General features: G+C 53.6%; 4 protein-coding genes across 9 annotated transcripts; 1 reads left to right on the top strand and 3 right to left on the bottom strand.

The window, feature by feature from the left end:
• Positions 1-449: 449 nt before the first annotated feature.
• On the bottom strand, positions 450-23,461 carry Rpl18 (ribosomal protein L18). Of its 2 annotated transcripts, none has more exons than XM_004672272.2 (10): positions 23,455-23,461; positions 18,155-18,158; positions 15,037-15,044; positions 3,380-3,396; positions 1,980-2,066; positions 1,761-1,868; positions 1,346-1,444; positions 844-967; positions 681-750; positions 450-569 (listed from the first exon to the last, which is right to left on the bottom strand). In XM_004672272.2, exons 4-10 carry the CDS (start codon positions 3,380-3,382, stop codon positions 494-496), a joined length of 567 nt encoding a protein of 188 aa, XP_004672329.1. In that variant the 5' UTR covers positions 3,383-3,396; positions 15,037-15,044; positions 18,155-18,158; positions 23,455-23,461; the 3' UTR covers positions 450-493. The 2 variants fall into 2 exon arrangements, with proteins under 2 accessions (XP_004672329.1, XP_044990340.1); XM_045134405.1 differs by having other exon boundaries at positions 3,380-3,391; positions 15,038-15,044.
• Sphk2 (sphingosine kinase 2) lies at positions 3,607-13,329 on the top strand. 5 transcript variants are annotated; one of them, XM_045134401.1, is made up of 7 exons: positions 3,607-3,839; positions 6,385-6,513; positions 9,791-10,256; positions 10,864-11,013; positions 11,086-11,180; positions 11,258-11,373; positions 11,823-13,329. In XM_045134401.1, the coding sequence occupies exons 2-7, from the start codon at positions 6,481-6,483 to the stop codon at positions 12,904-12,906; spliced, it is 1,944 nt and encodes a 647-aa protein (XP_044990336.1). In that variant the 5' UTR covers positions 3,607-3,839; positions 6,385-6,480; the 3' UTR covers positions 12,907-13,329. The 5 variants fall into 5 exon arrangements, with proteins under 5 accessions (XP_044990336.1, XP_044990337.1, XP_044990338.1 ...); XM_045134402.1 differs by lacking the exon at positions 3,607-3,839 and adding an exon at positions 3,846-4,186; XM_045134403.1 differs by lacking the exon at positions 3,607-3,839 and adding an exon at positions 4,230-4,378.
• LOC101597381 (D-box binding PAR bZIP transcription factor) lies at positions 13,388-18,148 on the bottom strand. The gene is made up of 4 exons (XM_004672271.2): positions 17,894-18,148; positions 16,666-17,076; positions 14,911-15,122; positions 13,388-13,879 (listed from the first exon to the last, which is right to left on the bottom strand). The coding sequence occupies exons 1-4, from the start codon at positions 18,030-18,032 to the stop codon at positions 13,664-13,666; spliced, it is 978 nt and encodes a 325-aa protein (XP_004672328.1). The 5' UTR covers positions 18,033-18,148; the 3' UTR covers positions 13,388-13,663.
• Ca11 (carbonic anhydrase 11) lies at positions 19,042-26,226 on the bottom strand. The gene is made up of 9 exons (XM_004672269.2): positions 26,050-26,226; positions 25,882-25,956; positions 24,937-25,079; positions 21,239-21,424; positions 20,957-21,052; positions 20,745-20,817; positions 20,104-20,258; positions 19,821-19,986; positions 19,042-19,169 (listed from the first exon to the last, which is right to left on the bottom strand). Exons 1-9 carry the CDS (start codon positions 26,114-26,116, stop codon positions 19,144-19,146), a joined length of 987 nt encoding a protein of 328 aa, XP_004672326.1. The 5' UTR covers positions 26,117-26,226; the 3' UTR covers positions 19,042-19,143.
• Between the last annotated feature and the right edge of the window lie 1,386 nt (positions 26,227-27,612).

The raw sequence follows: 27,612 nt of genomic DNA, 5'->3' as shown, positions 1-27,612 counted from the left end.
TGTGCCCACTCCAGGTCTCCAAGGATCTTCTTGAGGTCAAGGACCAGCTGGGAGGCCTCCCCCCCACTTGGGCAGCTCTTCCGGGCCTCCCCTTCTGCAGGCGCCAGGTGGACGGGCCCATCCCCTTGTGCAAACATAGGGGAGGGCCCATCAGGAACCTTGCTCAGGGACTGGCCACTCACCATCCAGGGAGCACTGCCTGGCGTGTTCCCACGCCCCCACTGCCAAGATCTTGGGAGAGGCTAATCCTAGCAGGAAACAGGTAAAGGGACACCCTATACCTGGCAGAGGTGAGGCCCCAAGCCTAATGGGCAGAGGGCAGGACAGGAGGATGGGTACTGCCCACAGGCAGGTAAGGGCCTTAGAGGATGGTATTCACTGGCCTAACTCCCCAACTAAAAAAAGTGAGGCCACCAGCAGTCACCCAACCCTATAAACACACACAAGGCTGTCAGCATCCAAAAACTTTTTAATAAGACAAAATCTGGGGTAGTTAGTTTTTGTAGCCGCGGCTCGCACGCCGTCCTCTAGCACGCTCGAACTTCCGGCCCTTGGAGCGGACATAAGGTCTGTGGGAGAGGAAACAAAGCAGGAGCATGACCACAATGTTTCTTTCTAGTGCACTGGGTCTCCACTGAGGCTGCCAACCACCCGTGCCCAGGGAGCATCTGGACACTTACTTGGTGTGGCTGTGTGGGGTTCCTGGGGCCTTGCCAAAATGCCTGTACACCTCCCGGCCTTTCCGAGGACCTGGTCAGAGAAGGGGATAAGAAAGATCGAGTTCTTCCAACCCCACAGGGCCAGACAAGCTAAGGATGCCAGCCACCAAGCAGCCCCACTCACCAGATAGCAGCACAGTGCCACGGCCCTTGGGGGACTCCAGGGCCAGCTGGTCAAAGGTGAGGATCTTGCCACCGGCCTTGAGGATGCGGCTGCGGGCCCGGCTGCTGACACGCAGCGCGCACACCTGGGGGGGGGGGGGCAGGGTCAGACACTAGGGGTTCAGGCACTGCTATCCACTTCCTGCTCTGCAGCCTATCTCCAACAACCGAACTTTCTTACTTGGCAATTGCCCTCAACAGTTCAGGTCAACAACATGCCCAGGGTGCTTGCTTGCAAAACCTGCCAGCCTGGGGTTCCATTCCCCTGGCACCCATTCAAAGCCAGACGCACAAAGCAGCACATGTATCTGGAGTTCTTTTGCAGTAGCAAGAGGCCCTGGAGTGCCTGTTCTGTCCCAAATAGTTTTCACCAGAGGCCTAGGATGACCAGCATCAAGTGATGAGCACCTCAATATAGCAAGGCCTGCAGTCAGGCCTGAAGGATGTTCCCTGGGGCCACTCACCTTCAGCTTGGGCACCTCTAGAACACGCACGTCATCCGTGACCGTCCCTACGACCACAGCTGTTTTGTTCTCCCGGCCAGGAAGCTTCATTTTCCGAATCTTGGGGTGGGGACAGAACACACAGTGTAAACTGTCTTATGTTTTATCCCATCAACTTTCTATAGACACCCAGAGCACCAGAACAGCCGTGTCCTGAAGATGGCTCAGACCGCCCAGGAGGAGAAGCTTATCAACTCCTCTGCCTGCACTTTCCCAGGCGAGTGAACACCAACAGGCTGTCAGGCAGTGACGCGGCAGCACAGAACTCTCTACTCCCCACTAGCTTCAGCCTCCCTGGTGGGGAGAAAGGGGAGGATGGCGGCTTGCTGTGGCCCAGCACCACGCACCTTTCAGAGGTGTGCCAACACCCACTTACCATCCGGGAGAGGGACAAGGGAGGCCGGTTTGTGCGACTCATAAACAACCTTTTGAGCACAACTTGGTTGAAGGTGGAGTTGGTTCGTCTGGCCAGAAACCTGTACAGCTGGAAAAGAAAGTAATTGAGGACACAGGACATCCCCCAAGCCTCCAGTGAAGGGGCTCCCAGCCAGGAAGATCCCACCGATGGCTGGTATGATTGATGGCCTTCCCTCACCTTGACCAGCAAGCGCAGGTAGATGTCCTGGCTCTTGGGCTCCTTGCGGCGAACCTTCCGGTCCTTGTTGTGACGGATGTCAACTCCCTGTGGAGTGTGATAATGAGTGACAATGGACCTAACTGTGAATTGGGACTATCACTCACCCCATAAACTTCTCTGACTGTGGCATCCCCAAGATTATGAAGAGTACAGATCAAATTTTAATAACTCGAGTTCTCAGCGTCTCCAAACATCGATGCCACTGTCCTATTAACTTCGAGAATTTAATGTCTTCGGGCTGGAGAGAAGGCTCAGCAGTCAAGGCACTTGCCTCCAGAGTGTAAAGACCTAGGTTCAATTACCTAGCACCCATGTAACCCAGACGTATAATCTGGCACATGTATTTGTAGTTTGTTTGCAGTGGCTGGAGACCCTGGCACACCCATTCTCCCTCTCCCAAATAAACATTTTATTCTGGTTTTCTGGGGTAGGGTCTCACTCTGGCTTAGGCTGACCTGGAATTCACTATGTAGTTTCAGGGTGGCCTTGGACTCACAACAATCCTCCTACCTCTGCCTCCTAAGTGCTGGGATTAAAGGCATGTGCCACTATGCCCGGCTCCAAATCAATACTTTAAAAAATTACAAGTTGAAGACTTTCAATGGAAAGATGTTACTCAGTGACACAACACTTGCCTTATAGCAAAAGGCCCACTCCAAAAAACCACAAGGAATCTTTATTCAGAACATAACACAAGGATCTTTCATATAGTATCTCTGAAGGTGCTTGGTATATAATTATCCTCACTTCTCATCAAAGAAAACTGAAGATCTGTACTACATGTACTACATGTCCCCCACCCACTGCAGACCCTGCCAACTGTTTGTTGTTTTTTTTTAACTAGGTGAACAGTAAATATTGTATCAACAGCCCCCATTTTAAGGCACATCCCAAGACCATGTAACGAGTATGCTCCTTAAGTAACTTCCCAACACACAAGCAAGCGGGGAAAGGCCGCAAAGCAACAAGCAAGCGGAGGGAGACCCCCACTGACGCCAACCTGTGCCCCAAACTCGGGTATGGGAACCTCACTTTGCGTAGAACTTTCCAAAACCACGTTAAGGGTGGCTACAGAAGGCAAAGGTGGTGATGTATGCCTGTAACTCAACCACCCGGAAGGTTGAGCAGGACGATTGCCCTGAGTTCGAGGTCAGCCTGGCTGCAGTTTCAAGACCGTCACGGTTAGAGCCTAACCTAGGGCCGGATAACCGCTCCGCCATGTCCTGGCTGGTAGGTCCGCTCCCGTCCCCTAACCTCCGTGAACATCAACTGTGGCCGCCCGCAAGCCTCCCGCACCCCTCAGGCGCGTCCCCAGCTCCGGCCCGCCGAGGATGGATGTGGATTGACCCGCGGCTCACCATGATGGCAACCCTTGCTCAGCCAGGTACGGAAAGAGAGAGCGGCGCAAAAGTGGGCGTGGAAAGGCTCCAGTGCGCGTCGCTTTAGTGACGTCCCAGGCCGCGACGCTCTATCCCAGGCTGGACTTCTCTGTGGACGGTTGGCAACGTCACGGAATGCGACGCAGCGCTCTACCCCGACCCTCGTTTCTCTATGGTCCGTAAACGACCGCGGAGTAGGGCGGAGGAATCTTTAAAGAGAAACCGGCGTGATGTCAGAGGAGGGAAGTGCCAAAAGTTCAGTAGCCTCTCTAGGCCTTTTAAATCCTCGTTCTCTATATATTCTTCCTGGATTCTTCCTTGACTTAGGAGCAAAAGAGGATGCATGGAGCTAGCTGGAGGCTTTACGCGGTGACGCTCTGGCCGGACGCCGAACGCCTCTCAGTGGCTCCGGGAGGACTCAGCCGGATGAGTCTGGGAGGTGAGGAGGCGGGGCAGGCGGGTTTTGTCCAGGCCTGGAGAAACCTCTCATCCCATGTTTCCGGGATTTCCTTAAATTCTTCGCTTCCTTTTCATTAGGCCGAGTTTGCAGGGCGCAGATGAAGCTCAGGAAGTCCTACTAGGTCTCTAACCTGAGGGTTTCTTGCTGCATCTCAACCTATAATACCCATTTTTGCCATCCTTTTGGTTCCGTTATCTTCTACCGATAGAAGGCCCTTCTCAAATCCTGCCTTAGCATCTCCCTCCATACCCCGTCAGGGACTGGCTGCTTTTCTCCAACAGACTCGTTCAACTGGCCCAGCAGTTTCGGTGTGAGGGATGTACCAGGTACTCGTGCAGAGAAATCATATATAGATCCATGGATTGGGGACTAGGGTGGGGAGGGGCTGGATAACACACTCCTGAGAGAGGGGAGACCTAGTGAGAGGGAGATAAGAGACTCAGGGGAGGAAGATGGAGACCAGAGGGTGAGAACGAAGGATGTAAGGCCGAAGAACAGAAGTCGACAGAAAGAATGAGGCAAGTTTGGGAACTGACTCCTTTTTTATTTTTCTTTTTGAGTTACGGTGTCAGCAAGTTGCATAGATTGATTTTGAGCCTTTTTTGGGTGGGGGGGTTCGAGGTAGGGTTTCGATTTAGCCCAGGCTGACCTGAAACTCACTGTGTAGTCTCAGGGTGGCCTCGAACTCATGGTAATCCTCCCACCTCTGCCTCCTCTCTGCTGGAATTAAAGGCTTGCGCTACCATACCTGGCTGGGCTTTTTTTTTTTTTTTTTTTTAAATACTTATTTAAGAGAGAGAGAGAATGGCATGTCAGGGTCTCCAGTCACTGCAAACTCCAGACACATCTGCCACCTTGTGCATCTAGCTTTATGTGGGTACTGGAGAATTGAACCTAGGTCCTTAGGCTTTGCAGGCAAGCACCTTAACTGCTGAGCCATCATCTCTGCAGCACATCACACAGGATTTTTTAAAGCTTTTAAAATCTTATTTACAACTTCCGTAATTATAGACAATAAATCATGGTAATACCCCCCAACCTTTTTTTTTTTTTTTTTTTTGAGGTAGGGTATCAATCTAGGCCAGGCTGAACTGGAACTCATGCTGTAGTCCTAGGCCGTCCTAGAACTCACAGCAATCCTCCTACCTCTGCCTCCTGAGTGCTGGCTTAGAGGTATGTGCCATCATGCTTGGGTGATCTTGAATTTTATATATTTATTTTATTTGAGAGAGAGAATGGGCCTGCCAGGGTCTCTAGCTACTGCAAACAAACTTCAGATGCATGTGCCACCTTGTGCTTCTGGCTTACACAGGTCTTGGGGAATTGAACCTGAGTCCTTTGGCTTAAGAGGCAAGTGCCTTAACTGCTAAGTCATCTCTCCAGCCAAATCTTGAAATTAATGAGAGAGTGAGTGTGGACATGCCAAGGCCACTTGCTGCTGCAAATGACCTCTGGATGCATGCACCACTTTGTGCATTTGGCTTTAATGTGGATCCTGGGGAATTGAAAGTTTGGAATTCTATTCACTATACCACGAGGTAGCATTGATACTGGGGAATTGAATCTGGAATGACAGGTTTTGCAAGCTTTTTTTTTTTTTTTGAGAGAGAGAGAGAGAATATTAGTGGGCCAGGGCCTCAGCCACTGCAATTGAACTCCAGATGCTAGCACCACCTATTGGGCATGTGCAACTTGGCGCCTGCCTCACTTTTGTGTGATCTGGAGAGTCGAACATGGGTCCTTAGGCTTATCAGACAAGCGCCTTAACTGCTAAGCCTTCTTTCCAGCCCAAACTAGTGCCTTTAACCACTGAACCATCTCTTCAGCCTGGCCTTGGACTTTTTGTTTTTACGATGTACAGCTTCACTCTAGCCCAGGCTGACCAGGAATTCACTATGTAGTCTCAGGGTGGCCTCGAACTCACAGCAATCCTCCTACCTCTGCCTCCCAAGTGCTGGGATTAAGGGTGTATGTCACCATGCTGGGCTGGCCTTGAATTATTAAAAAAATATATTTTTATTTTTACTTTTATTTATTTGAGAGTGACAGAGAGAGAATGGGTGCACCAGGGCCTCCAGCCACTGCAAATGAACTCCAGATGCATGTGCCCCCTGTGCATCTGGTTTACATGGGTCCTGGGGAATCAAGCCTCAAACTGAGGTTCTTAGGTTTCATAGGCAAGTGTTTAACTGCTAAGCCATCTCTACAGCCCCCTGGCCTTGAACTTTTGATCATCCTACCTTAACATCCCAATTAGCTATAATTAGTCTTGAGCTGCAAGGCCCTGTTCGTGCTACTTTTTTTCAAGTTGTGACTTTGGACAAGACTCCTTTCCTATTTCGACAAAAGGAATGATAAACCTAACAGTCTTCCCTGGTTATATAGGCTGGTGAGCATGCTTAAGTCAATACTTGGCACAAAGGTGCTCCTGTTATCTGCTTTCAGTGGGACTAGACAGACCAGCTTGGTGGGGTGGTGCCCCTTTGGTACACTGAGCATGCTGGATACTAATCTTTATCCACAGAGCCCAAGGCCAGGTCTGCACAGTGAACAGACCACCCCCATATGGCCTCCTCCACTGGGTGGAGGTCCTGCTGTGGTAAACAAGGCTGACTAATGAATGGACACCCCGAATCAGGGACAGCAGAACCAGGTAAGTGGGCTGTCCTGACCATGGACATCATGCCGTGTGAACTGTGTGTGCCTGTCGTACCCCTATGCCACTGACCTCAGACCTTTCCTGTGGGCAGGGTGAGTAGTTTCCACCTCCCAGGCTAGCCAGTGGAGGCTAGAATTCTGGGTGAGCTGGAGGTGTTGTTCCTCTTTTCTTCCTCTTCCTCCTTTTGTTCCCAGTCTCTGTTCCTAGTTCTCTAACATGGTTTGTGTGTCCCTGTCTTAGCTAATTTATTTTTATTTATTTATTTGAGAGCAACAGACAGACAGAGAGAAAGAGGCAAATAGAGAGAGAATGGGTGTGCCAGGGCCTCCAGCCACTGCAAACAAACTCCAGACACATGCGTCCCCTTGTATCTGGCTTACGAGGGTCCTGGGGAATCGAGCCTAGAACCAAGGTCCTTAGGCTTCACAGGCATGTTCATTTGCTGTGTCTCCTACTCAGTTTTTCCTCCATTTCTCAGTATCATTCCTTGGCGCTCCATATGGTATGCTTCCTTCTCTGCTTGTCTCATCCCATCAACCTTTGTCCCTTTCCTGTTCAGTGTTTGTTGATGGGAATGGAGCTTGGTGGGAGGCACTTGCCTACTACCACACCTACCATTCAGGAGGCCCTAAGTTTCATCCTCACTATTGAAAAAAAAGAAAAGGAAAGGAAAGACAAGTTCTGCATGCCTTCTTTCAGTTCTATCCGACTGACAGTCTCCTGATAGACCCTTGCTTTGCCTTTATTTTTTTATTTTTGTTTTTTCAAGGTAGGGTCTCACTCTGGCTCAGGCTGACCTGAAATTCACTCTGTAGTTTCAGGGTGGGCTCGAACTCTCAGCGATCCTCCTACCTCTGCCTCCCAAGTGCTAGGATTAAAGGCGTGTGCCACCACACCTGGCTTTTAAAAAAAAAAAATTATTAGCATTTTCCATGACTAGAAAAAAATATCCCATGGTAATTCCCTCTCCCCCCCCCACTTTCCCCTTTGAAATTCAATTCTCCATAATATTACCTCCCCATCTCAATCATTGTACTTACATATACACAATATCAACCTATTAAGTACCCTCCTCCCTTCCTTTCTCTTCCCTTTATTTGCTTTGCCTTTTGATTTTTGATTTTTCCATGTCTTTGCCCTGTATGTTTCTCTGTCCACATTTTTTTTTCCGGGCTCAACTCCCCCCACCCAATCTCTGGGCTGACAACATTCTTCTGTCCCTGGTCCTCTGGTGAGCTTTGTCCTGTCACGTGGTGTTTTCCTGGGCAGATGTTAATCTCATGGAGTCCAAGGTAAACAGGTTGTGAATTAATCAGACTCGCCACCCTGTTTTGTATTCCACAAGGTGCATATCCACCTGTGTTGATCATTTTCTCTAACTGTTTTATTTGAGGCAGGGTCTCACTCTAGCTCAGGCTAACCTGCAACTCAGTCCGTAGCCCAGGCTGGCCTTGAAATCACAGTGATCCTCCTACCTCAGTCTCTTGAGTGCTGGGTTGGAAGGCATGAGCCAGCATGCTTACCAAGCCTCTTGTTTGTGGTCGTCCTAAATTGAGTTTAACTGGCAATGTAGCACAAGCTGACCTTGAACGCCTAATCTTTCTGCCTCCACCGCCCAAATGCATGCACCACCTAGCCTAGATCTTCTCTGCATTTGTGTCTATCTGTAACTGCCTTTGCATGTCTGTTGGAGTCCTTGTCAGTGTTTGCAGCTAAAGGCGGCCTCTTCCTCCTCCCTCACTCCCCTTTCAATAAACACATCTGGATTTTGCCCACCCTGCCCTTAAGAAACATGGAGGACTCAGGGTATTCTATGGAGGCATGACGCCGCATCTACTGTGTGTATGCCCTCACTTATGATGGCCGGCGTGGTCTCGTGTTCTCTGTCCAACCCTGACGCTGAGCTCTCTAGGCCCCGCCCCCTCCACTCTTATTGGTGTGAGTTGGACCTGCCCCGCCACCATTGGTTTAATGGATGCACACCCTTCCCCCCTCCCCTAGGCCTGATGGGGGCGGGTGTGCAGACTGAAGGGGCAGCAGGGAGAGCACAGCGTACGTGGAGTTTGTGGGGTTCGGGGTGACTGAGAGTCTGGGGGACTGGTGAAGTCAGAGAAGCGGACGTGTAGAAGGGGCACAGCGGGGTGGGAGCTGTAAACGGAAAACCAGGACTGCATTTGGGGTGGCGACTCAGGCGAGGGGCTTGGGTGGTGGCACTGGAGTAGAGGTGCAGGCTGGGGATAACCAGGACTGACCTAGTGGAGGAGATCCGACGAGAGCAGGGACTAGGGCCCAGCCCCGGGTGGAGGACTTGTAGGGCTGTGCTCTTGAGTCTGATTTAAGGGTTCCTCTGCAGGTTTGGGGGTGGGGTAGGCACCTCCCTGTCCTTTGAGCCTAAGACAGTTGGGAACCTGAGAGACATTCCACATGGGGGCGTGTCCCCCGGCAGCCCTGGACCTGGGGAAGTTGACAAGACAGGCAGGTCACTGGGTAGGCCAGTTAGCACAAAGGTGAGGAGAGGGAGGGACTCCGACCTGGCTCCACTCTCCTCAGCTGCCAGACGCCCAGGTTAGTGCTCCCAGAAAGGCTGGTGGCCCCTCAGACACTCATGTGTGGCTCCCCTCCAACCCGCAATGTCTGTGTCATGCCCTTTCTCTCCTGTTGCTTTCCTCATTGGGCTGTCTTTTATCCGCCTGGGGTTCTCTTCTGAAAAATCTGTTGTTTCTCTCACTGGCAGAGCTTGTTCATTGTGCTGAATGTCCCTGCATTATTCCTCTACATGTGCCAGTGACTCAGTTGGCGGGTGGGCAGGTACAACATCTTTTGTCTTGACTTGTCTATTCTTGCAGGTGTCTCCACTATTCACTTCCCTTCTTGGCCTTGTTTTCTTTCAAAGCCTTCATCATGAGCCCAGCATACTGTGTCCTCCTCCTTCATTATGGTGCAGTGTTGTTTTTGAGACTCCATATGTTGCCCTGGCTGGCCTAGAACTTAACTGTGTAGCCCAGGTCTGTCTCAAACCTACAGTAACACTCCTGCCTGTGCCTCCTGCTGGGATTACAGGCATGTGCCACCATGCCAGACTGGCAGGAAATGCTGCTACATGTTTTGTCTGCCAAGTCTGGTACCACAAATGGTGCAGGGCATCCTGAATACTGGTTTCAGGGATTGTGCTACCTTGTGTACTCAGGGTGTCTCCATGCTCACCCTTTGTCTCCTGTACCTCCTTCCATCGACCATGGGGTTCTAGACTAACTTGCCCTTCCCCCCACAGAGGACAGAGCAGAAAGTGACTCCAAGCCACAAGTCTAGGAGCACCTGGGACAGGACCAAGGAAATGGCCCCGCCACCTCTGCCATCACCTGCCAATACCCCAATCCTGCACGGAGAGTTTGGCTCCTACCCCGTCCATGGGCCACGGTTAGTCCTCACCCTCACACAGCAGGCCCTGCACATACAACGGCTGCGCCCAAAGCCAGAAGCCCGGCCCCGTGATGGCCTGGTCCCACTATCTGAAGTTTCAGGCTGCAGCACACTGCAGAGCCGCAGCCCCTCAGACCCTGCGGCCTACTTCTGTGTCTATACCTATCCTCGTGGACGGCGAGGAGGCCGTCGCAGAGCCACCCGCACCTTCCGAGCAGATGGGGCAGCCACCTATGAGGAGAACCGTGTGGAAGCCCAGCGCTGGGCAACAGCTCTCATGTGTCTCCTCCGAGGAGTCCCCTTGCCTGGAGACCAGGGTGAGGCACTGGGCCAAAGCCTCCTGTGTGTGTCGTGTTGTGTGTGAGATTTGTGTGTGTGTGTGTGTGTGTGTGTGTATCTGTACACAATGTGCTGGGTCTAATAGGGAAAAATGAGACACACAGGTGAGTTAGGGTCTCTTTTCCTGGCTAGGTCCTGTCTGCTGGTAGTCTTGACCACAGATGAGTCAGAGGTGCTCTGCCAGGGAACAGCAGGCTTGAGAATGGTTACTAGTGTTCCACAGGCCTCTGGGGTTTCTGGGGCTTGCACTGGTGGCCTTTAGGCTGAGACTAAGAAGGTCAGGGAAGGCTCTGGTGTAGCCTTCTCTACCAGGGTCTTAAGGGTCTTGCCTGGGGCCTTCAGGGGCTGTGATATTAAGGGATCCTGTTGCGGGGTAGCAGGTGTTTGAGGAGCACAGCTCCTTGGTCCGCATGCTACATGTGGGTCCAGAAGACACACTCTGACAAGCAAGACCCACCCTTGTTTCAGCTGGGGTAGGTAACTCCCAGCTTGTCCCTGGTGCCAACCCTTCACAGGTGGATTTCAGAGACCTGTAGGGGAGCGGCCTGGATCTTTGGCGTCTATAGATCCTCCCTCTCTCTGCAGAGATCACTCCTGAACTGCTGCCTCGGAGAGCCCGACTGCTCCTATTGGTTAATCCCTTTGGGGGGCGGGGCATGGCCTGGCAGCGCTGTAAAGACTACGTGGTGCCCATAATTTCTGAGGCCGGCCTGTCCTACAACCTCATACAGACAGGTAAGGGCCCTGGAGATGGGAGGTGGGGCTGGAGGGTAGGACTCTTGCCTAACTCTGATTCACCCCTCTTAGAACGACAGAACCATGCCCGAGAGCTAGTGCAGGGGCTGAACCTCAGTGAGTGGGAAGGCATCGTCACCGTCTCTGGAGATGGGCTTCTTTATGAGGTAGAGCAAAAGCATCCTATCCCAACCCTGGGGGATCAAAGAGGGGACTAGGACCCAGCAGCCTCTCCCACTCGCAGGTGGTGAACGGGCTCTTGGATCGCTCTGACTGGGAGAAGGCTGTGCGGATGCCTGTGGGGGTTCTCCCCTGTGGGTCAGGAAACGCGCTGGCTGGAGCAGTGAACCACCATGGCGGGTAGGTTGGCTCTCCTGCCAGAATGGTCGAAGGGGGGCAAGGATGAGCCTCTGGCACTACAGGACCCCCATGTCTTCCTGTCAGATACCTGCCTGTCCCTGCTTCATGCAATGGGTAGATGTGTGTTTGCCCCACAGATAGCCCTCCTGGGCCCGGCATGGTGGCTCACACCTTTAATCCCAGCAGAGGCAGAGGTAGGAGGATCACCGTGAGTTTGAGGCCACCCTGAGAAAACAGAGTGAATTCCAGGTCAGCCTGGGCTATAGTGAGACCCTACCTCAAAAAACCAAAAGCAGAAAAAAAGAAAAGAAAGCCCTCCCGTGTGTTTAGCAAGTGTCTGGCTGCCCAAGGCTGCTGAGGTTCAGGGATGCACTCCTGGTGGGTGCTGCCTGTCTCATGCAGCCCCTCCTGCTCTTTCTGTTTGTGGCCCTGTGGCTCTGGCTATGAAGGTTTGCGCCTGCCGTAGGCATCGATCTCCTGCTTAACTGCTCACTGCTGCTCTGCCGGGGTGGCAGCCACCCAATGGACCTGCTCTCCGTGACACTGGCCTCAGGAACCCGATGTTACTCCTTCCTGTCTGTGGCCTGGGGCTTCCTGTCAGATGTGGACATTCACAGTGAGCGCTTCAGGGCCCTGGGCAGTGCCCGGTTCACCCTGGGTGCAGTGCTGGGCCTGGCCACATTGCATACCTACCGGGGTCGCCTCTCCTACCTCCCTGCGGCTGCGGAGCCGGCTCTGCCCGCTACTGGCCACAGGCTGCCTCGGGCCAAATCAGAGCTGGCCCTAGCCCCAGCCCCAGCCCCTCCAGTCACCCATTCGCCTTTGCATCGCTCTGTGTCTGATTTGCCCCTGCCCTTGCCCCTGCCCCAGTCTGCCTTGGCTTCTCCTGGCTCCCCTGAGCCCCTGCCTGACCTGTCCCTCAACGGTGGGGGACCAGAGCTGACAGGGGACTGGGGGGGAGGTGGGGATGCTCCTCTCTCTCCAGACCCACTGTTGCTCTCCCCTTGCAGTTCTCCCAAGGTAGCTCCACTCTCACCCATCAGTGAAGGGCCTCCAGAAATGCCAGCATCCTCGGGTCTCCCGCCCCCCACCTCTGGTGCTCCAGTGGCCTCTACCTGTGGTCCAACTGACCACCTGTTGCCTCCACTGGGCACTCCGTTACCCCCGGACTGGGTAACAATAGAGGGGGATTTCGTGCTAATGTTGGCTATCTTACCCAGCCACCTGTGCGCTGACTTGGTGGCGGTCCCGCATGCGCGCTTGGACGATGGTTTGGTACATCTGTGCTGGGTACGCAGTGGTGTGTCGCGGGCTGCGCTACTGCGCATCCTGCTGGCCATGGAACATGGCAACCACTTCAGCTTGGGCTGCCCCCATCTGGGATACGCCGCGGCCCGTGCCTTCCGCCTCGAGCCACTCACAACACGTGGCGTGCTCACGGTGGATGGGGAGTTGGTGGAGTACGGGCCAGTGCAGGCGCAGGTACACCCACACCTCTGCACGCTGCTCACTGGGCCTGCAGGCCGGGCATGAACTAGGGGCGGGGATCCTGACTCAGGATTGTGCGGGCCTTCGTAGAACCAGAGGCGACGCCCTAGGCCTGCCTGTGAGTAGTTCCTGAAGGCAAGGACAGCTGATCCCCCAGCACCATAGCCTGGGACTGGGCTGAGGCCGGGTCTGCCTTCCGCGTAGCCCAATGACTCCTGGAATGTAGGGGCTGGGAGAGGCCTTAGCCCATTGGCCTGACAAGGGCTTGGGCCCGCCCACCCACCCCAGTGCCTCCACCCGACCGGCCAATCAATCCGGGAGGGGCAGGTTTCCCCCAGGCGGTCGGATTTGCACTATTGCTCCTCCCCTCGCTGGTGGGGCTAGGAAGTCTGTGTCACGTGCGTCTAGTCCTGTCTACAAAGCAATTGCAAAGGTCTATGCAATAAAGGCTGTGGCTTCTTTCCTCCACCTGTGCCCCTTCCATCCGGGTGGGCACTGGCCTCCTAACGGGGCTTTGTCCCCCATAACAGCTGGCTCGGGGTTCTCAAGATTTATTCAGGATCGTGTTAACGGAGGCGATTGGGAGAGTAGGGTCCCCGACGTGCTCAGAGCACACAGGATCCGCCCCCGCGAGGGAGGGGGGAGGCTCGCTTTTTCTTAAAAATATATATGTATTTGCATCATTACGTCCCTGGGGCACCCAGCTGGCCAGACCGTGGGCCATCGGGCAAGGAGGGGTGAAGGTATGGGGTGCAAGTCTGAGCAAGGAAGAGGGCTCCGCCCCGGGCGGACTGAGGTGGTCTCACAGCGCCCCATGCTGAGCCTGGTATCGCGACAGGACCGCACGGTAGTGGGAAAGCTCCTGCCGCACAGCCACCACCTCCTGCCGAAGCAGGGCGTTCTCCTTCTCCAGGAAGGCCGCCCGCACTGATATCTGGTTTTCCTTGAGCCGCCGAGCATCGCGAGACCGCTTGGCTGCTTCATTGTTCTTGTATCGCCGGCTCCAGTACTTCTCATCCTAGAAAGTGGAGAGGTGGGACACGGGTCTACCGAGAGAGGAAGGGCGGGGACCCTTCTGAGATGCTTCCCCGACCTCCCCAGTGGCTGTTTTATGTTCAGCAATCTAATGGATACCCACTTTGCTGAGATGGGGCTCAAAAAACTATCCCTCTAGGGCCCTAGTTCCTAAGGAGACCATGCACCTAACGCTTAAGCATGAGATAGACATGCACGCACACACACAATCATAAGCAACTGGACTTCAATTGTCCAAGGTGAAGAGCAGGCCCGAGCCCTCATTTGACAACGGGCCTGCAGAATGCTGGTTGCTAAGGATGCATGTTCCCTAGCAACAGCACCTTCAGTTGATCCTGGTGAACAGCAACAACACTGCTTCCCCTGTACATCACCTCTCCACGTCCTGGTTGTTAAAGGAAAGCTTGGGTACTACACCCCCTCCCCCAGTAATGGGGTTAGGTGCGCTAGTTGCCAAGGCAACATGATCCCTCATCAGCAAATAAACATTTAAGGTAAGGTTAGTAGTCCCAGTGATTCAAGTCTGAGGCCAGGGAACCGCCCCTTACCCCAAGGACATGGTTGATTGAAGAACTGCTCCCCACCCTCAGGCCTCCCCAGAGGATCAGACCTGTGGGTTCCACAATCCTAGAATCTGGCTTCCAAGGAGGGCCACTCCTTAGTTACAAGGACCACCCAGATGGGAAACAAGCTTCCCTTAGCTCCTGCTCACAAGCAAAAGGGCCTGTAGCAGGAGAAACCCATGGTCTAGACTGCGGCTCTCCACCAGAGACTGGTTCATTACCCAGAATGGAGAACTGCCAATCTGAGAAAGTCTAAGCAGAAGATATTCCCTCCTACGGGGGTGCTCCATGTAGCTGGGGGACTTGCAGGTCTGGGAAAGGGGCTCCACCACCTTCATCCTTTGCCCCTAGTACCTGGTGGTCTGAGGTCTGTACCTGCAGGCCAGGAGAGCCTGACTACAACGAAAAGCCTGGCAAACTAAAGCAGGCTTCTTCGCATCTGGCCACTCACCTTCTGCTCCTCGGGCACCTGGACTTTCCTGGCCTTCTTCATGATTGGCTGAGGCTTTAGCTCCTCCTCTGAGAAACGATGTCTCCGAGGATCAAAAGTCTCATGGCCTGGAATGCTTGATAGGGCCAGATCGGCTGGATCGGGTTCAAAGGTCATCAGCACCTCCACCGTGTCTGGGTCCACAGGACTGGGTGTATCACGAGAGGTCAGACCTTGGGAAACAAAATTCGCCACTAGACTACATGCTGTTATTTTGGGGGGAAAACTGGATTCCCAGAGGCTCCCTGTTCCTCCCCCGCATCTTATCCACCACAGGGAGGTAGGTCCCTTCTGCAACTTAATGCAACACCTTCCAGGCATAAACCACATAATATAAACCATCAAGAATCCCTAAGTAGCAAAGAAAGATGCTGAGCCGTCATGGAACCAATTCCACTTTTTGTTTTGTTTGCTTGCTTTTTGTTTGTTTGTTTTTTCTAGATAGGGTCTTGCTCTAGCCCAACCGACCTGGAATTCACTATCTCAGGGTTGCCTTAAACTCACAGCGATCCTCCTGTCTCCCAAGTGCTGGGATAAAATGCGTGCACCACACACCCAGCTTCCACTCTTAGAAATAGTAAAGTGGAGGCCAGTCACAATTGACTGGCCCAAAATAACACGGGTCTGTCAATAGCTTCTGGAGCCTCAAGACTGCAGGCTCACAGAGTGTTAGTTTTCTTTCCATAGTCCAGCCTGAATCTTACTGAATCCCTGCTCAAAGCATAAGCTACAGGACGTCACAGGGAATGTCCTCAGTAAAGACTCTTAAAAGCAAATCGCTTCAAAAGTGATGGAGAAGCGAATGCAGATCTTGGTTCAAAGAGGAAGGCGCCTGTGTCTTTAAGCACTAGCAAGTTGGGGCCAGTTGAGGACACAGGTTCAGGGCCCCGTCACGTGCAGCCGCCTGCTTTCCTTCTTCCCTCCCCCTGCCGCTCGCCCTCACGTTCCCGGGTCCCGCCTCTTCCCGCGTGAGAGCGCGTGCGCGCGGCAGGGGAAGGAGGACTCACGTGGCATGGTAATGTGCAGCTCTGCTTTTGCCTGGAGATCGGACCAGGGGCAGGTGTGCCCAGGAGTCCCACACTGAGACCCCAAGTGCCCTGATGAAGGTCCCTTCGCCTCTGGCTCCTTCTCGTCTCAGCTCCAACCTCTCCAAGGATCCCGACACCCCCAAGGCCGGGGAACGTAGGAGAACCAGCCTGTCTCCAAGCCCCTTGACACCAGAGCCCCCACGATTCTGAGATACTATGTACCGTGAAGCAAGAATATGGGGTGCTCCTTCCTCTGGAGGATCCAGAATCGAGATTCTTAACGTCTCTGCTGGAGTCTGCGACCCAGGATTCAGCACCCCCCAACGGGAGTCCCAGAATCCAAGTGCCCAGCTCTGGCCTGCTGCCATTTTATTGGTCCGGTCCCATCTCAGTTTCCCCTGATTCTGGGCCCAGATAACTCTCCAGTAAATAAAATGGTGTATGTTTTCAGTCCCTAATCCAAGGAAATCCGTGCCCTTTGTCACCGACTATCTCTCATTAGACAGGCCTCCTGGAGTTTAGGTTCCAAGGTCCTACTGCGGACCACAGCATCTCAGAGGGCAGGCTACCTGGAATTTGGGGGTCCCAGGCCTTGTCTTCCTTATGAATCACAGCATCTCATTGGGCAAGCTTCCAAATGCATCTCAGCCCCGCCCCCTAGACTCGAGCCCTGCCCCCTCCATCGCACCTGCGCGGTGGCCGCCGGCGGCCCCCAAGGTAGCTCGAGCGGGGGCGTGTCCCGGCGAGGAGCGGGGAGAAGCTGAGCCACAGGAGCCAGGCCCTGGGGAGGGCGCTGGAGTGCGCGCCGGCGAGGGCACGGGCGATAGACCTCCGGGTGGCGGCGGGCTGGGCGGGAGCCCGTGCTCCAGCAGGAAGGCGTCCAGGTCCACGTACTCCACGTCGCCGAAGGGCAGCGTGCGCTCCCACAGCAGTGGCCCCAACAGACCCGGGCCAGGCACGGTTCCTGGGCGCCCCCGCGGGGACCCGCTGCCCCCCAACGCCCCAGCCGGGGCATCAGCTGGGCCCGCGGTCTCCAGGCCCGAGCCAGGGATGGGGACTGCGGGCAGAGCCGCCTTGCGCTCCTTTTCTTTCAGGAGACCTGCAGGCCAGGGAAAGGAGGGGTAGGTTGGGGACATACAGGAAAGACCCCCCAAGTTAGAGAGGAGGTATAGAGATCCATACGGCGGAGATCCAGGGCGTGAGGTGGGAAGACGGGTGCGGGAGGGCAAAGACCCAGAGAGAAGGGACAGGAACCCACAGAGAGACCCAGAGATGGGGACAGGGACTCAGAGAAAGGAGATGGCAAAGATATACCGAGATGGGGATAGAGGCCCAGGAAGGGACCGACACAGACCCGGAGAAAGAAAGATGGAAGTTCAGAAAGATGGGTGCAAGGACAGAGTGGGTGGAGTGTTGGGCAGGTGAGAGAGAAAAAAATGACAGCTATGTAATTCCTCTGTAATTTCCTCACTCCCTGCACACAGTTCCCTCCTCCCTTCCCACCCAATCTGAAAGGGGCTGAAAGGGGCTCCATGGCTCGGGCACATTCCTAGTCCCAAGTGTCCATGTGACCTCATGAAGCCCCGCCCCAGCCCGTGTCACCGTCGTGTGAGCATCTGACACACCCCCTCCCTTTTCTCCTGGTCTCCAGGGGTCCACACTCCCAGGCCAAAAGGAAGAGAAGTGGGGGTTGGGACTTAGACTTCCATGTCCTCAAGTAAGAGAACACTGAAAACTTGACCCCTGGGTCCTTCGGTGTCAGGTTTGGTCCTGGACGTTGAAAGTCCAAGGAACGTAAACACCTGAGTGACAGTGGCTAAAGGGGAGGAAAGATGGGGTCCCAAGCACATAGGAATCGTAGAACCCTCTCCCCCAACCATCACTTGAGTCCCTCACAAGGTAAGATTAGAACTCACAGCTAGCAGGCTCTTTGGGCTTACTGGTTCCTTGCAGAAGGCTCCGCAGTCCAAGCAGCGTTCCCCCGCCAGGCGGAGCCCCGGCAGGGCCACCCAGTAACAAGGGGGCCGGGGTCCTGTCGCTCAAAGGCCGCGCCATCGCAGGGCACCTGCCCCGAGGTTCATGAGCTCATGGAGAAGCGTAGGGCTGGTCTGCCAATCACCGGCACACTCCTGTGGTTCTGGCGAGTGTGTGCCCAGGGTCGGGCAAGGGTAGCGTACAAGACTCCAGAATCCAAACGCTGCAAGATCTGAAGAGCGCTGGGGATCTGCGGTTCTCTCTGCAGAAACGTGCAACTCAAATGTCCCGAACGGATCTTTATAATCTGTGCGAGTGGGTGACCAAAATCAAGCAGCCCGGCTCTGCAACTGAGGGTGCCCAGGGATACAGTGGCGCGCTCCTTTCGTGCAAGGTGGGCGAGCCTGACTCTTGCAAATTTTTCAGCTCTCGCAAAGGAAGATTTGCAATCTGCACCCAGAGGTGTGCGCTCTGGGGCGAGCGGAGGAGGGGACAGGAGGAGGCGGACTATTTGAGGCGTGGCCAAAGCAAACTTCTTTCGTGGAAAAAAAAATCCAAACCAAAACACCCGACGCCACGGCGCGCATCCCTCCTCCGGGCCCCCGCCCCCTCTTGGGCCATGCACCCCAGCCGCGTGCCTCCCTCCGGCTGTAGACACAGACCAATCAGATCTCCAACCCTTGAGACTTCGAGCCAGTAGGGTCCCGGGATCCACTAAGGCCAGGGAAGGCGCGTGAGGGTCTGTGCGCGTGAAGTTGCCTCGCCTTCTGGAGGGAGGCGGGACACTGACCTAGATTTGACCAATGGGAGGAAGCGCTGGAGGCGGGACCGTGACCCAATTCGGGCCAATGAGGCAGACGAAAGAAGGAAGCACATGGCTCTGCGCGTGCTGGTGCATCGGGTTGGGGTGGGGGGACGGGAGGGGGACGGGGGGGGGTGCCTCTTAAAGGAGCCGCGCATTCATAGGCTGGTTTTGGGAAGCAAAATACCAAGCTGCGCAGGTGTAGAAGGAGACTGGTTTCAGGAGCTGGTTCTTTAAATCCCAAATATTTAACCCCCCAACGCGCCCGAGAATCAAACCACTGTGAAACACGAAGCATTCTGTCCCTTTAATAGCTTTGTTTCGGGGTAACTCCCGTCCCCTAGTATAGGGAGGCTTGGCTCGGGCGGGCGCAGTCCTCATCTGGGAGTCTCAGCGACCATGGGGGGCACTGTCCACTGCAAAAGATTACATCCATGGGCTGGGGGCGGAGGTTAAGAATGGGCGGGCGAGCGGCGGGGGCGGGGACTGGAGCGTGGGGCTCTACCACCGGAGGCCGCGAAGGGAAGCCGTAATAGACCGAGTTGAGAAGCTGGAGGGCGGATGGTCATCTCCAGGACCAGAACATATAGGGAGGCAGGAAGGTGGGATGGGACGTGTGGTGCAACTGTAAAGGTATCCAAGGATGGGAAACTGGGGTGTGGACTGTACCATGTTGGGAAGCCGGGAGCTGGGCTGAACCACAGGGTGGCAGCAGGGAGGGGTGGGATCATTCCAAGTTGATTATCAAAAGGGGAAAGCTGTCAAGACGGTTTAGGGTCATACCATTTGGAAACAAAGGGATTACTTGGGCTGTGCCATCTTGGAAAATGATGATTAGCGCTGGCAAGATAATTATGCCACAAGGAACCCAGAGAACTGGGTCTTACACCAAGTTGCAAAGCAGTGAAGAGAAAAGCAAGAGACAGCAAGGGGGTGGATTGCCCCCCCCCATATTGGAACATGGGCTAGACCACACAGAGAAGTGGGAACTCACACCGACAGAACACAGATGTACGCTGGACCAAGGCCTGTGGGGCTAGGGGGGCAGGGGTTACATAGGACCATACCATGCAGGCGATAGTTGGGGCCTCGGCAGCGCCTCTCCGGGTGCCGGGGGTCCCTGTTGCCCCTCAAGGCCCTGTGAGCCAAGGGCTGCAGGGGCCGGCCGTTACCGCTGAGGCTCTGGAAGATCTGGGAAGGAGGGTTCTGGCTCAGAAGTCTCAGAGAGTGCATCTGTCCCCAGAAGAACGTGGGAAATCAGAAATGAGTGGAAAGGGTTGGCCCCACACCCTGCTTTAATGCCCAGGAAATAGTGTCCAGGGTCAGGACGGGGTGCACACACAGGGTCACCTGGAGAGAGGTGATATTGAGGGCTCGATCAATGAGGATCCAGGTGACAGTCTCTGAGCAGGGAGGGGTACTGAGAGAGCCCTGATAGGTAATAAAGCCGAAGGACTCAGGGAAAAGGAGCTCCGGGCTCAGGTCTTGGAGAAAGTATGCATCATCTGTGGGGATACCAAGCCAGAGTGACACATTGTGTACCCAATACACGGAGACTTGATTCCTTGATTCTATTCTATTCTTTTCTTTTCTTTTCGAGATAGGGTCTCACTCTAGCTCAGGCTGACCTGGAATTCACTATGTAGTCTAAGGGTAGTCTTGAACTCATGGTGATCCTCCTACCTCTGCCTCCCAAGTGCTGGGATTAAAGGCATGTGCCACCACGCCCAGCTGATTCTTTTTTCTTTTATATTCAGTATGGGCATTGAACCTAAGGCTTCCAGCATGCCAGACAGATGCTGTATAACTAAGCCACACCCCCAGCCCCTAACTGGTGAATGCTAAGCAGGCACTCAGATACATCCTCAGCCCTCGATTTCATTATTTTGAGGATGGGTCTCTCACTAAGTAGCTCAGGCTGGTCTTGCCATCCAACTGCCTCAGCCTCCTCAGTAACTGGGATTATAGACCTGCATCACTTGGGGACTTACTCTTGTAGGAGATGCGGGTGATGGTGTCCCGGTTGAGGAGGCGACTGAGGAATGGGTTTGAGCTCTCGGCCACCTATGCAGAAGGGTGTAAGACAAGGAGGCAGCAGTCCAGGCTCCCCCAAGCCCCTCCTCCCCAGAAGCAGAAGCCTGACCACCCAGCTTCCATCATCCCTCATGCCCTGGATGCCAGGTACCCATCTGGCCTCCCTCACATTGACAAAGAGGCTGAGGATGGCCAGTCCGTTGGGGCCCCGGGAGGCAGCACTGAGATTCCCGTAGAGTTCTTGGTTGAAGTGAATGAGCTGTACCTGGGTGGACACAAAGAATGGTGGTCCACCAGAAGAAGGGGAGGAGAGAATGGCTCTAACTCTTGGGCCTTTGAGGTCCTGAGTTAGGCTGAGGATCAGCACTTATGGTGGGAAGGGGCAGTAGGGTGGTGATGAAAGACCCTTAAGCTGTTGTTACTCAGAGTGTCATAGGTTAGGGGGCCCCACCTCAGCAGAGAAGCCCTGGTGGTTGATCTGGTGTTCAGAGCCAGCTCCGTCTCGAGCTCCAAACAGCAGCCGCAGTTCGCTGAGTCGGTGGCTATAAAGGAGAGGACCCCCTGACACGTTGACCACAGGCCGGGATGCAGGGAGGAAGGAGACATGGCGGCCGGTGTTGTACAAGGTTCCCCGGAGCTGTAGGAGAACCATAAGCAGTCAGGTAGACACAGAAAGATAGCTCCCTTCTCATCTCCCACTTCAGTTCTTGTAGTCCAAACAATTCATTATTCAACAGAGTTTAGGTATTGGCAACTCCCCAGGATCGTGTACTTCAACAAGTACATGATATTGGTGAATTCTTTCAACTAACAAATACGGAGCCTGCTGTGGTGGTGCACACCTGTAATCCCAGCACTTGGGAGACTGAGGCAAAAGGATAATTCTGATTTCAAGGCTGGTCTGGGCTATATAGTGAGATTCCATGTCAAAAATATTATTGATTGGGCTGGAGAGATGCTTTAATAGTTAAGGTGCTTGCATGTGAAACCTAAAGACCCAGGTTCAATTCCCTAGGACCCAGTAAGCCAGATACACAAGGTGGCACTTGAATCTGGAGTTCCTTTGTAGTGGCTACAGGCCCTGGCATGCCCATTCTCTCTCTTCCAAATAAGTAAATAAAAAAAATAAATATTTAAAATATTATTTATTGAGGGGCTGGAGAGATGGCTTAGCACTTAAAGATGCTTGCTTGCAAAGCTTGATGGCCTGGAGTTTGAATCCCCAGTACTCATGTAAAGCCAGCCTCTATCTCTGCTTTTTGGGTTTTTTTTTTCTTTCTCTCTCTGAAAACTAAACCACTTTTTGCTGGGCATGGTGGCTCACGCCTTTAATCCCAGCACTTTGGTAGGCAGAGGTAAGAGGATCGCCATGAGTTCAAGGCCACCCTGAAACTACATATTGAGTTCCAGGTCAGCCTGGGATAGAGTGAGACCCTACCTCGAAAAACCAAAAAAAAAAAAAAAAAAAAAAAACATTTTTTTTTTCATCCTTCATAATAGGGTGCACTTTATTATCACTGTGTCTCTCTTTTGTGTATATAAAATTATAGTATATGGCCTGTATTCTCTACCTTATGTAGACTCTTTAAAGTAAACTGGTTTAAATTTAAAAAGAAAAATAAACCATTTAAGCTGGGCGTGGTGGCTCATGCCTTTAATCCCAGCACTCAAGAGGTAGAGGTAGGAGGACTGCTGTGAGTTTGAGGCCATCCCGAGAATGCAGAGTGAATTCCAAGTCAGCCTGAACTAAAGTGAAACCCTACCTCGAAAAACCAATAAATAAATAAATAAAACCATTAAAAATATTATTAATTGAACTACTATTGTACTATCAGCACTGTGTGTTAAAAATACAACAATGAGCTGGGCGTGGTGGTGTATGCCTTTAATCCCAGCATTAAAGAAGCAGAGGTAGAAGGATCGCCATGAGTTTGAGGCCACCCTGAAACTACATAGTGAATTCCAGGTCAGCCTGGGCTACAGTGAGACCCTACCTGAAAAAAATAAAACAAAAACAACAACAACAAAAAAAACCAGGTTTGAGTTGTGCACACATCTTTAATCCTAGCACTTGGGAGGCAGAAGTAGGAGGATCATTATGAGTTCGAGGCCAGTCTGAGAATACATAGTGAATTCCAGGTCAGCCTGGGGTAGAGCGAGACCCTACCTTGAAAAATAAAACAAAAACCAGCAATGAGGCGCAGGGGATTCCTCAGTTGGTAAGGCACTTCCCATACAAGCACGAAGATCAGATCCCCAGTACCTATATAAATGCCAGAGAGATGTGGTGGTTGCCTGAAATCCCAGCACAGGAGGAGGTACAGCCCTAGGGCAAACAGTCTAGCTAGACTAACTGTATCTGCGAACTCTGGGCTCAAGTGAGACCCTGCCTCAGTAAAATAAAGAAAAAGCAACTGAAGAAGACAACTGATTCAACATCTGGCCTCTACTTGCATACATACCATATATTAAAAAAGGGGGGGGGGAGGGAGGGAATTACCATGGGATTTTTTTTTATAATCATGTAAAATGTTAACAAAAATTAAAAAATAAAAAAGGAGGGGCTGGAGAAGTGGCTTAGCAGTTAGACGCTTGCCTGTGAAGCTTAAGGACCCTGGATCAAGGCTCGATTCCCCAGGACCCACGTTAGCCAGATGCACAAGGGACGCACGCGTCTGGAGTTCGTTTGCAGTTGCAGTCTCTCTCTGCCTCTTTCTCTGTCTGTTGCTCTCAAATAAATAAATAAAAATAAACAAAAACAAATTAAAACAGGAATAGGCTGGGGAGATGGTTCAGTGGTTAAGGCACTTCCAAAAAGAAAGAAAAGAAAAGAAAACATGAGCAAACAAGAGAGGTAGTAAAACAAAAACAACACAAAAATACAAGACCTACTGCTTGAGGAACTGGCTACAGAGTGTCATAGGAGACCTGCTTAGATTGAGGGAGGAATCAGAGACAGCCAAAGCTTCCCTGGGGATGAGTTGTTTGATCATTTTTATTTATTGATTTATTTATTTGAGAGCGACAGAGAAAGAGGCAAAGAGAGAGAGAGGATGGGCACACCAGGGCTTCCAGCCACTGCAAACGAACTCCAGATGCGAGCGCCCCCTTGTGCATCTGGCTAACGTGGGTCCTGGGGAATCGAGCCTTGAACCCGGATCCTTAGGCTTCACAGGCAAGCACTTAACCACTAAGCCATCTCTCCAGCCCGGATGAGTTGTTTGAATGGTGATCTGAGCAATAAGAGGTGGTTAATTGTCAAAGAATAGGAGAAGGGCATTCCAGGGAGAGGGCAGGGTCAGTGCAAAGGCCCTGAGGTGGTCTGTTTTAATGACAGCAAAGAAATCCAAGTGATGGGGTCTAGTGAACAGAAAAGAAGGGTCATGGGGCCCAAATGCTGAGTTTTGAGGGGGATGGGGAGTTTGGTATTATTTTTCACTTTTTGAGACAGAATCTCACTTTATGTCCCTGGCTAGCCTTGAACTTGAACTGTCTCAGCCTCCCGAGTAGGTGGGATAACAGGTATGTTCTACCACAACCCACGTTGCAGTGAACAGTTGATGACAGAAAGCAGTTTCAGGCCAGCAGGGAGGTAAGACCCAGTCCCGGGAGGTGTGATGAGGCCTGGGACTGGGTGGGGGCAGTAGAGGGAAGTGGAAAGGCTGGGAGTGATGGCCCTGATAGAGTCGAAATGAGATTTTGAGAGGGGACAGAGTAGGGAATGGCTCTGTGGTTTTTGGCAACTAAAGCTAAATGAAGCAGGATGTGGGCTCTTTTAAGAGTTCCAATACAGACGCTGAGCCCAGGTCACCTGGTTTAAATCCCAGTGGATTCTGTCTGTGTGGTCCCAGGAAAGTAACTTGACCTCTCTGTGACTGAGTTTCTGCAGTCATAACATAAGGACAGTATGATAGTACCGGGTCTTTGGGTTATTGTGAAGATTGGCGGGTTTGTTAAGCTTTCTAAAACGTGGGTCACGTGACATATTGTGTTCACTGCTTCTGCAGACATGAGATGATTGGGGAACTAAGCTTCATAGTGTGAGGAGCCTTCTCTCCATCTCTCCATCTACTGGGAAGTCATCCTCCTTCCCCCACAGCTCACCACCTGTCCCCGATTTTCACTGCGTTTTCCCTCCAGGCCCCTTACCTTCTCTCCCCCGGTGCTGAGCCTGAGCGGGGGCAAAAAGGGGTCGTAAAGCACCCGCTTCAAGTCCACATCCACCGGGCTCTGCCGCTTTCCCACTGCACACAGGCTCCAGGCAGCGTTCACCAAGCCCCAAAAGGGAGGCCCTGAGGGGGACAGAAAGGGGTAGGGTATGGAGCCTGGGTCTGCTGCGTGGGCTGCTAATGGTCCCAGTCCATACCCTCACTAGGTACGAGGGAAAAGGGTCATGGAGACCAGAATCCTTATTTTCTTGAAGGATCTAGAAAATGTTTCCTAAGTCCCCCACAACACACACACACACACCCTCCCTCTCTCCCTCCCTCCCCCTCTCTCTCTCTTTCTCAATCTCCCTCCCTCCCTCCCAGCCTCCTCTGTATTGGACCCATCTCAAATGAAATCAATGCGGAAAGAACTACAACTCCCAATAGACCTCAGGGCTGCAACCTACTCATGCGTCTCGTCTGTCCCAGCACCCCATGGGAGTTGTAGTTCTCTTAGTCTCCCGTGTCCCACAGCTGGATAAGAATATCAGAGGAGAAGTGTTGCAAAAGAGGGATGCTGAAGTCGGGGGCTGGAGCCACCGAGCTTCTGGTTTCCAGAAGGGGCAGGACCTGCCAGTGGCTGGCTGCAAACACACACATCTCTCCACCCCCATACTTTCTTTGCACTCACTCCCACTCACTACTTGAAATGCGCATGTATAATGTCCCATGGTGAGCCACTGGGATTCAGAGGCAGGGCCCCACTCTGAAGGGAGGCAGGAGGAGGGTGGTGGGAGTGTGTGTGTGTGTGTGGGGGGGGGGTGGTACCCCTGATCCTGGGATAGGGGATGAGGGTGTCAGGGACCCACACTCCTCAGTTTGTGCATAGAGGCGCCTGGGCGGAGGGGGTGGGGGGAGGGAAGGGTGGTCTCTGCCCTGCATGCACCTGGCACGAAGTTCCCCTGGAGGTTTTCCTTGTAGCTCCACCAGTCTTCGGGGTCAGGTGCCGGTCCAATGTGAGCTGGGAAGAAAATAACCTGAATACCTCTCCTGGGCACCCCACCCCACCCCACCCTGCCCTCAGTGACTGCTGCACGGAACCCCCAGGTCTTACCTGCCGCCCCCAGTGCGGCCCAGAGTACGAGCGCTCGCGGGGCGCTCAGGCAAGCGGCACCCCCCATCCGGGAGGCCACGGAGCGACCCCTTTCCCCAAGCCCAGCCCCCGAGCTCCTCCCTCCCCTCCTCCTCCTGGGACTTCCAGCCTGGCTGTCCCCAGCACGGGGGAGCTCCCAGGCTCTCCAGATGCAGGGTGCTGGGACCGTGCACCCCTGTGCCTGCCCCGTGGGCGCTCCTCCCGCCGCCCAGGCCCCCGCCCTGCGCTCGCTCTACCTCCCGGAGCTGCGCTCTGCCTCGCCGGCCCCGGGTCCCGCTCGCTGCCAATGCACACCCTCTCTCTGCTCTCATTCAGCCGAGCCCAGCAGCGCTCTCCCGGGCGCTCCCCTCCCTCCGCCTCCTCCTACCCGCTCCACTCTGCCTTCCCTTCTTCCTTCGGTCTCACCTCCTCCCTCACCCTGCTTGCCTCTCCCTCTTCCCTTCCCTCCTCCCCCTCTTCTTTGCTCGGCGTTCCGTCCCTTCTTCCCTTTCTTCCCTCTATCGCATCTCCTCCTCCATCCTGCTCTGCCTCTCCCTCTTCCAACACCCGCCCCCCCCCCACTTCCCCCGTCTTCTCTAGGTCCTGCCTCCTTCCTTCCAACCCCTTCTCTCTGCGACTGATTAGATGTTTGGTTAGTGGGCCCCCGCGGCGCGGGGCTGTACCCCTGGGGCCAGCGGCGAGAAAGCAAGCTTAGGTGCTGGCGCTGCCCTAGACCTCTCGTGCAGTGCAGGCGGCCCAAGGGTCCCTAGTGTCCCAAAGATTCTGGAAGAGCAAGGTCCTCAGCCAGGAGGGGGAGACAGAGGACTGAGGGACTGGAGGGCCCAGGCTAAGGCTGGTGGTGATTCAAGGCTGCTGAGGAGGGACATGGCGCTTCTACAGGGTGAACAAGATGCCAGGCAGGAGGGAAGAAGAGAGAGATATTCAGAGATTTGCAGAGACAGATGCTCAGAGACCCAGTTACAGAGAGACACAGCACAAAGAAACAGACAATACAAAGAAACAGACACATAGAGGGAGACTTGGAGCTCAGAGAGATGGTCAGGCTTGGAGGGAGAGACAGACATACAGACACACACACACACACACAGAGAGAACACACACACACACACGCACAGAGAGAGAGAGAGAGAGAGAGAGAGAGAGAGAGAGAGAGAGATCAGATACTGGAGAGCAAGGTACCAAGCCAGAAGGAATCAGAAGACAGAGAGGGGCGGGGGGGGGGGGGCGGGGAGAGAGAGGTTCCAGACATATCAGACACTGGAGAGCAAGGAGCCAGGCCAGAAGGAGTTAGACAGAAGACACACACAGACAAAGGCTATGGTGGTGGTGAATGCCTGTCTGATAGGCATGTCTGACACTTAGGAGAATGAGGCAGGACTGTGAGTTCAAGGCCAACCTGGACTATCCATATAGAGATTGTCTCAAAAACACAAAATATCCAGGTGTGGTGGTGCTCGCCTTAAATCCCAGCACTTGAGAGGCAGAGGTAGGAGGGTCACCGTGAGTTCAAGGCCACTCTGAGAC

The sequence above is a fragment of the Jaculus jaculus genome, chromosome 14 (assembly GCF_020740685.1).
Source record: "Jaculus jaculus isolate mJacJac1 chromosome 14, mJacJac1.mat.Y.cur, whole genome shotgun sequence".
NCBI classification, from domain to species: domain Eukaryota; kingdom Metazoa; phylum Chordata; class Mammalia; order Rodentia; family Dipodidae; genus Jaculus; species Jaculus jaculus.
The sequence above is the reverse complement of the archived record's forward strand: the minus strand, read 5'-3'. Positions and strand labels throughout refer to the sequence as shown.

Excerpts from the sequence above, each read along its gene's own strand:
- Sphk2 (XM_045134401.1), top strand. The coding sequence starts at position 6,481 with ATGGACACCCCGAATCAGGGACAGCAGAACCAG. Across the intron at positions 6,514-9,790 it reads ATCAGGGACAGCAGAACCAG|AGGACAGAGCAGAAAGTGAC; the intron begins GTAAGTGGGCTG and ends TTCCCCCCACAG. Across the intron at positions 11,374-11,822 it reads GCAGTGAACCACCATGGCGG|GTTTGCGCCTGCCGTAGGCA; the intron begins GTAGGTTGGCTC and ends CTGGCTATGAAG.
- Rpl18 (XM_004672272.2), bottom strand. Across the intron at positions 1,445-1,760 it reads CCTTGTCCCTCTCCCGGATG|ATTCGGAAAATGAAGCTTCC; the intron begins GTAAGTGGGTGT and ends CCCCACCCCAAG. Across the intron at positions 570-680 it reads ACCCCACACAGCCACACCAA|ACCTTATGTCCGCTCCAAGG; the intron begins GTAAGTGTCCAG and ends CCTCTCCCACAG.
- Ca11 (XM_004672269.2), bottom strand. The coding sequence starts at position 26,116 with ATGGGGGGTGCCGCTTGCCTGAGCGCCCCGCGAGCGCTCGTACTCTGG. Across the intron at positions 19,987-20,103 it reads TCAATATCACCTCTCTCCAG|ATGCACTCTCTGAGACTTCT; the intron begins GTGACCCTGTGT and ends TTCTGGGGACAG. Across the intron at positions 19,170-19,820 it reads CCCCAACTATCGCCTGCATG|TGGACAGTGCCCCCCATGGT; the intron begins GTATGGTCCTAT and ends AATCTTTTGCAG.
- LOC101597381 (XM_004672271.2), bottom strand. The coding sequence starts at position 18,032 with ATGGCGCGGCCTTTGAGCGACAGGACCCCGGCCCCCTTGTTACTGGGT. Across the intron at positions 17,077-17,893 it reads GCCCAAAGAGCCTGCTAGCT|GTCTCCTGAAAGAAAAGGAG; the intron begins GTGAGTTCTAAT and ends CCTGGCCTGCAG. Across the intron at positions 15,123-16,665 it reads CGCCGGCGGCCACCGCGCAG|GTCTGACCTCTCGTGATACA; the intron begins GTGCGATGGAGG and ends TTGTTTCCCAAG.